This window comes from Lolium rigidum, chromosome 4 (genome assembly GCF_022539505.1).
Source record: "Lolium rigidum isolate FL_2022 chromosome 4, APGP_CSIRO_Lrig_0.1, whole genome shotgun sequence".
Taxonomy (NCBI): Eukaryota; Viridiplantae; Streptophyta; class Magnoliopsida; order Poales; family Poaceae; genus Lolium; species Lolium rigidum.
In genome coordinates this window covers 115569964-115577677 of record NC_061511.1, presented here as the reverse complement: position 1 = coordinate 115577677, position 7714 = coordinate 115569964, and the positions used below count along the sequence as shown (strand labels likewise).

The following is a 7714-nucleotide window of genomic DNA, read 5'->3' as shown; positions in this document are numbered from 1 at the left end:
GCCGGCCAACGACACCAAGAAGATCCTGCTCGACCCGGCGCAGCCGGACAAGTTCGTCACCATCGGTGCCGGCTTGAGCAGCAAATAGGAAAGCGAGCTCACCAGCTTCCTCCGTGAGAATCGAGACATCTTCGCATGGTCTCCAAGGGACATGCCGGGTGTACCGAGGGAGTTGGCTGAGCACCACCTCCACGTCAGGCCAGAAGCCAAGCCGGTGAAGCAGCCACTCAGGCGCTTCGCCGAAGAACGAAGGAAGGCCATCGGTGAAGAAATCGCCCGGCTCCTAGCTGCCGGCTTCATCATGGAAGTGCTGCACCCGGACTGGTTGGCGAACCCAGTCCTGGTGTTGAAGAAGAACGGCTCCTGGCGCATGTGTATCGACTACACCAGCCTCAACAAGGCGTGCCCGAAGGACCCCTTCCCCCTGCCGCGCATAGATCAAGTCATAGACTCGACTGCCGGCTGTGAACTGTTGTCTTTTTTAGATGCCTACTCAGGCTACCACCAGATTCCTTTGAATCTGGCTGATCAAATAAAGACTTCGTTCATTACCCTGTATGGGGCTTACTGCTACACGACTATGCCATTCGGCTTGAAAAACGCAGGCGCCACCTACCAAAGGTGCATGCAAAAGTGTTTGCAAGATCAAATCAGCAGAAATGTTCACGCGTATGTGGATGATGTCGTTGTAAAAACCAAGGAGATGCCTACCCTCCTTGATGACCTGAGAGAAACCTTCACCAATCTGCGAAGATTCCGGATGAAGCTCAACCCGGCCAAGTGCACGTTCGGCGTGCCAGCCGGCCAACTCCTGGGCTACCTCGTATCTCAGCGAGGAATCGAAGCCAACCCGGAGAAGATCAGTGCCATTGAGAAGATGGAACTGCCGCAGTGCCTCAAGGACGTCCAGAAGTTCACCGGATGCCTGGCCTCCTTGAGCCGCTTCGTCAGCCGGCTGGGGGAGAAGGCACTGCCCCTATACCAGTTGCTCAAGAAGACAAACTCCTTCAGTTGGACGCCGCAGGCGGATGAAGCCTTCCGCGATCTGAAGTGCATGCTCTCGACTGCGCCCGTCTTGGCATCACCGGCCTCAGTAGAGCCGATGCTGTTATACATCGCAGCCATGGTTAGCGTTGTCCTGGTGGTGGAGCGCAAAGAGGCCGGCAAGGAGCAGCCGGTCCAGCGCCCAGTCTATTACCTGAGTGAAGTGCTTTCCCAGTCGAAGCAAAACTACCCCCACTACCAGAAGGTCACCTATGGCGTGTACATGGCAGCCAAGAAGCTCAAGCACTACTTCCAAGAACACCCCATCAAGGTGGTGGCCACAGCGCCCTTGGCAGAAATCATCGGCAGCAAAGACGCCAACGGCCGGGTCGCCAAGTGGGCGCTGGAGCTGGCGGCCCATGCCATCTAGTACGAGCCAAGAACAGCCATCAAGTCGCAGATCCTAGCCGACTTCTTCGTCGACTGGGCCGAGATGCAATATCTGCCGCCTGTGCCGGACTCCACGCACTGGAAGCTGCACTTCGACGGCTCGAAGATGCGCACCGGCTTGGGAGCCGGAGTCGTCATCACCTCTCCTAAGGGGGACAGGCTGGACTACGTCCTGCAGATCCACTTCGCCGCATCCAACAATGTGGCGGAGTATGAAGCGCTCATCCATGTGCTCAAGCTGGCCAAAGAAATAGGCGTCCGTTGCATCCTCTGCTTCGGCGACTCCGACCTGGTCATACAGCAGGCGTCTGGCGACTGGGACGCGAAGGATGCCAACATGGCATCATACCGCTTCCATGTTCAGCAGCTGGCTGGCTTCTTCGAGGGCTGCGAGTTTCACCACGTGCCAAGGGCCAACAACGAGGCGGCTGACGCCCTGTCCAAGATAGGCTCAACCCGGTAGGCAATTCCCCCGGGTGTGGCCCTGCAGCACCTGCGCAAGCCGTCCATCACACCTTCCCCGGACTCGGATTCCATATTCGTGCCGGCTGACCCGGGGCTTCACAGCCAAACCCGGGGGCTTCGCAGTCAAAGTCGGGGGCTCAGCCGAACCCGCCGGCTCCACAGCCGAACCCGGGGGCTTCTCAGCCAAACCCAGGGGCTCATCAGCCCAAGTCGGGTGCTTATCGGCCGAACCCGCCGGCTCAACAGCCGAACCCGGCGACCACGCAGTCGAACCCGGAAGCTCCGAAGATGGAGGCCCTGATGGTTAGCGTATTCGAGATAAAATGCGTACCATCATGGGCACAAGAATTCCTCTCCTACCTCACCGATGGTGTGCTGCCCAATGATAGGGTTCAAGCCAGGCAGATTGAGAGAAGGGCCAAGGCCTACACAATCATCAACGACCAGCTGTACAAACGCAGCGTAAGTGGGGTATTCCAGCGGTGCGTCGAGCCAACTGAAGGGATTGAACTCCTCCGGGAAATCCATCGGGGAGAGTGCGGCCATCACGCCTCCTCAAGAGCCATAGTGGGCAAAGCCTTCCGACACGGTTTCTATTGGCCGACTGCGCTAAGAGACGCAGAAGATCTGGTGAAGAAGTGCAACGGGTGCCAGCGCTTCGCAAAGCAAAGGCAAACGCCGGCTTCCGCCTTGAAGACCATCCCCATTACCTGGCCATTTGCCGTATGGGGCTTGGACATGGTGGGCCCGTTCAAAACAGCCCGAGGCGGCATGACCCACCTCTTGGTGATGATTGACAAATTCACCAAGTGGATTGAAGCCAAGCCGATCAAGAAGCTGGACGGCTCCACAGCTGTCACATTCCTCAAGGAGATAATTGTGAGGTACGGCTACCCCCACAGCATCATCACCGACAACGGCAGCAACTTCGCCGAAGGCATATTCAAGCGCTACTGTGGGGAGATGGGGATCCGGATGGACCTATCATCAGTGGCGCACCCAGAAACCAACGGCCAAGTGGAGAAGGCAAACGGCTTGATCCTAGCCGGCATCCGGCCCCGGCTGGTAGAGCCGCTCGAGCGCTCAGCCGGCTGCTGGATAGAAGAGCTGCCCTCCGTGCTTTGGAGTCTGCGCACCACGCCAAACCGCTCCGTCGGCTTCACGCCATTCTTCCTCGTATACGGGGCCGAAGCCGTCCTGCCGACCGATATCGAGCACGACGCGCCAAGGATCAAGCTCTACACGGAAGCTGAAGCCAAAGAAGCTCGTGAAGATGGAGTCGACCTGGTCGAAGAGGCCCGGCTGCTGGCTCAGTCCAGATCAGCCATATACCAGCAAAGCCTCCGACGCTATCACAGCCGGAAGGTGCAGCCCTTAGCATTCCGAGAAGGAGACCTAGTACTCCGGCTGATCCAACGGACAGCCGGACAGCATAAACTAGCATCCCCATGGGAGGGTCCCTTCATCGTGAGCAAGGCAGTAGGCAATGATTCCTACTATCTCATAGATGCCCAAGAGGCCAAAAAGAACAAGGCGAGCAAAGCCGACGAGGAGACAAAACGTCCCCGGAATGTCGGGTTGCTTCGACCATTTTACACTTGAGAGCAGGAATGTATGTATCCCTTGTACTCCTTTTGTAAGCTATGAAAAGGCAAGCGCTGAGAGCGCCGATTTCGACAAATTTTTCGCATACTCTTGTTTTCGCCAATTGGCTAACACCCTCTCACGCGGCCGGCTCAGTAACGTGATCCGGTTTCCGACAGCCGACTTCCGACCAGCTACAGACCGCAACCCGGCTGTCCGGCTGGCGGGGGTAAGAGCCTAGGGAGCCGGCACGCGAAAGACGACTAAGAGAAAGAGTGAAAGCGAATTGATTTACACAACTCTTCATAAAAGTGCCGGATTGCCGAACTCGGCTCGTTCGACTGAAATACTATCGGCCTCACCCAGCGGCACGCTCTTGATCCGGCGACGGACCGCAAGTCGGACGTACGATCGGCAAGGGCAACGCCAAAGAGTGGGGCGGATGGGAAAAAGCGAGCAAGCCAGAAGAAAGCAAGCCGGTACACAAATGATTAACAAACACATTAAAAGTGCACCATAATAAAAAGGCGATAATATTGTCACTACATGCGCGCCCGGCATCCCGGGGATTTAACAATTTGTCTTTGCAAAAGCAAGATTACATAAACAGGAAAGCCTAAGCGCCGGCTGGAGGAGGACCAGTCGGATCAACAGCAGGTGGCGGAGACTCCATCTCGATTTCTTCGTCTTCAAGCTCCTCCTCGTCGCCCGACGCCGGGTTCGGGTCCTCGATGAAGATGCGCTTGTCAACAAAGTCGGCGATGGCGCAGGCGCGGGCAAGCCGAGCGGTCTTGTTCTCCGCCGGAAGGTTTTCCTCCACGCCGGCTCGCCGGCTCTCCAGCTGATCCAGGTTAACCTCGTCGTACCAGGAAAGCACGAAGGAGAGAGCCATGTCTGCACCGGCACGCGCAGCCGACTCCTTCCAGTCAGCGAAGCGATCCGGCGCCGTCTCCAACCACTTGATGAGGTTGGCGAGGTCCTGCGGCAGCGTCTCAGTCGGCCACAACAACCGGATCAGTTCCTCCGCCGCCTTCCGGAGCTCCCAGCCGAGCTTCGTGATAGGCTCGACACGGGCGGCCATGGACGCCAGATAGTCGTCCATGGAGAAGCAGGCCGAGCTCTCCTCCCCGGTAGCCTGCCGGCGCGCATCCCGCGCCCTGCCGGCTGCCGCTAGCGCCGCATCCTGCGCCTCAGGGAAGGCCGCTGCAAGGAAAAAGCAAGTTAGAAGCTCATCGAAGACAGAAAAATGCAAATTTTCGAAGTTAAGAAAAACTGGCGGCAGCCGGCAAGAACCGACTGCCCCCAGCCTGAAGATGGAGATCCCGAAGCTCTAAAGTAAGACTGGCGGCAGCCGACAAGAACCGACTGCCCCCAGCCTGAAGATGGAGATTCTGAAGCTCTAAAGTAAGACTGGCGGCAGCCGGCAAGAACCGACTGCCCCCAGCCTGAAGATGGAGATTTCGAAGTCCTAAAATAATACTGGCGGCAGCCGGCAAGAACCGACTGCCCCCAGCCTGAAGATGGAGATAACGAAAAGATTAATTTCAGCCGCCGGCTGACAACCTGAGCTGGCAGCCGACAGCCGAAAGCCGGCAAAGGGGAAGGAAAGATACAAAGACTCACCCGCCAAGCCGCGGTCGAGCGCGCTCATCTCCCCCACCCACCGCTTGGCGGTGGCCGACAGCTCCTCAGATTTGGAGGTCACCTCTCGCTGAAGCTCGAGCCGCTGCTGCTCCACCCTTTCCAGCCGCTTGGACAGGTCGTCCACCTTCTCCTCCTCAGCCTTCCTGAAGGCGGCCAGCTCCTTGAGGTGGTTGGCCTCCAGCTTGCGCAGCCGCGTCAGCTCACCGTCGGCCACCTTCAGCTTGGCAGCAGCAGCACGGCCCGCCTCCTCGCTCTCGGCGCACTGGGCGCGAGCGATCCGAAGATCCTCCTCCAGCTGCGGAACCCGAGCAGCTTCGGCTGTAAAACGGCAAGAAAAACCATCAGCCGGATGAAATCAGAGAAAAAGAGTAAAGGCAAAAGGAAGAAAGTCTCACCCTTGACGACCTCCAGCTCGCGAGCCAAGGCGGCCCGCTCGATCTTGGCCCGGTGGTAGCTGGTCACCACCTGGTTGTACAAGACGGTGCGTCGCTCCTCAACCGTCTGAAAGAGTCAGTTGTTTAGGCGAAACCTGGACCGGCTCCAAGCAGCCGGCCCATGCCTCGGAGGGCTACCAGGATAATAGTAAAATTGCAAAAGATCAGAAGAGAAGACACATACCTTCTCAGCATCCTCCAGCGTCGCCAGCTGGGCAATAGTCTCGGCGGCCTTGGCCTTGAGGCTGGCGCGGTAGCCGAAGAAAAGCATCTTCATGGGCGCCAGGCCAGGCTGCCCCTCCCGGCTGATCACCTCACAAGAGTTCGCCTGGTGCCATGCCTTCTCCATGGTGCCAGCCGAGCCAAGGCTGGAGTCGGAGGCGGACGGCACAGTCACCAGCCGGGCACCCTTGGCCACATGAAGGCCCGAAGGCGGCGCCGACAGGCCCTTCGCCCTCACCAACGCCCGGGAGTCGGCGTCCTTCGAGCGCGTCGGCTCCTCCCTCAACAGCTCCTCCCCAGCCGGCTCCTCCCTCTGCGGCTCAGGAGCCGCAGGCGGCGCAGTTGGCCCGGCGGGAGTCGCCTTCTCCGGCGTCGGCGCCCTCTCAGGTGGCGCAGCTCCGCCGGTCCCAGTCTGCGGCGGCACAGCCCCGCCGGCTCCAGCTCCGGCCGCTGGTGGCGCACCCCGGCCGGCCCCAGCTAACGGCCCCAGCGGTGGCGCACGGCGCGGAAACAAGTCATCCAAGGTGGGCCCCCGGGCCGACTCACCCTGGGCGCCCCGGTCTGGCGCTGAAGGAGGCGCAGCCGAAGAAGACGCCCCCGCGGAAGGCGGCGTAGTCGCAGGCGGCACGATGACAACCGGCGGCGCGCGCGCAAGCATCGAAGGCGGCGGCGTCGGCTCCCTCTGCCGCCGGAACGGCGGTGCAACACGAGCAGCCGGCCCAGAGCCACCGCCCTGGGTAAACTTTATGGCGGCCCTAATCGAACAAAAAAAAAGATAAGTGCGAAGAAAGGAAAGAAAAGGAATCAAACAACGGAGAAAAAAGGACTCACCCGGCCGTCTCCGGGACCTTCTTGGGCCCCAGCTGGCGCTGCTTCTTAGCCCGGCTCTCCAGCTTGGCCGTGGACCCGACGGCGGCTCGCTTCTTCTTCTGGGGCGCAGAAGTCGCCGAGGCGGCAGGCGGCCTCGTGCGCAGAGGCACCGCCGGGATCGGCCCCGTGGTGGATGTCGCCGGCTCCTCCTCCTCCCGTTGCTCCGGCGAGGGCGGCGGGTTGTGTTCCCCTTGGCCGCCTTGGTCCGGCACCTCCGGCAGATCGTCATCGCCGGCTTGGTCAGCCGGATCAACATGATCCGGCGTCCAGACCTTCTGCGCCAGGTCGCCGTCCTCAACACCTTGGCGGCTGAAAAGCTGAAAAGCAAGACAAGTTACAAGTCGGCCATGCAGCTGCAAGTCGAAAATCGCAAGCCGAAACACCAAAACTTACCAGCTCAGGCGGCGCCGACCGGTTGTAAGGCGGCAGCCCCCAATCCCAAGCTTCCGGCATGTTGGCCTTGGTGATGTTGTTCACCCGGTGAGCAACCTGGGCCTTGGTAAGCGGCACCTTCGACGTCCGGGTCGGATCCAGCCGGCCGGACATGTGCCCGATCTTGTGGACGCGGCTCTGGAGCGGCAGCACCCGGCGCTCGATGTAAGTGCAGAGGAGGTCCTCGGCGCTCAGCCGGCCCCCCGTGACGCACTCCCCCAGGAAGTCCCACAGTTGGTTTACCTCCGCATCCGGGTCGGCCGACTTGGCGTTGTGGCCCCAGTTGAGCCGGCTGGTCGGAGGAGCCGGGTTGTACTCCGGCAGGTTGATCCAGTCGAAGGCCGGGTTGGCGTTCCTCACGTAGAAGAACGACATCTGCCAGTTCTTCACCGAATCCACCGTTGGGATCTTCGGGAAGGACGTACCTGCGCGGGGGTATATGGAGGCGGCGCCGCAAATCCTCAGGCGGCCCTCAGTCATCTGCGACTTGAGGTAGAAGAGCCGGCTCCAGAACTCCACGTCCGGCCACAAGTCGGCATAGCCCTCCATGAAGGCCACGTAGCAGCTGAGGAGGACGCAGGCGTTGGCTGGCAGGTGATGAGGCTGCAAGCCGAAGAAGTCCAGGAAGT

General features: G+C 60.1%; 1 protein-coding gene across 1 annotated transcript; it reads left to right on the top strand.

Annotated features, from left to right (window-relative positions):
- Nucleotides 1–2583: 2583 nt before the first annotated feature.
- On the top strand, nt 2584–3312 carry LOC124648953 (uncharacterized protein K02A2.6-like; the record flags this gene model as incomplete). Its single annotated transcript, XM_047188632.1, has 1 exon — nt 2584–3312. A coding segment is annotated over one exon (729 nt), but the record flags the coding sequence as incomplete, so codon positions are not given.
- Between the last annotated feature and the right edge of the window lie 4402 nt (nt 3313–7714).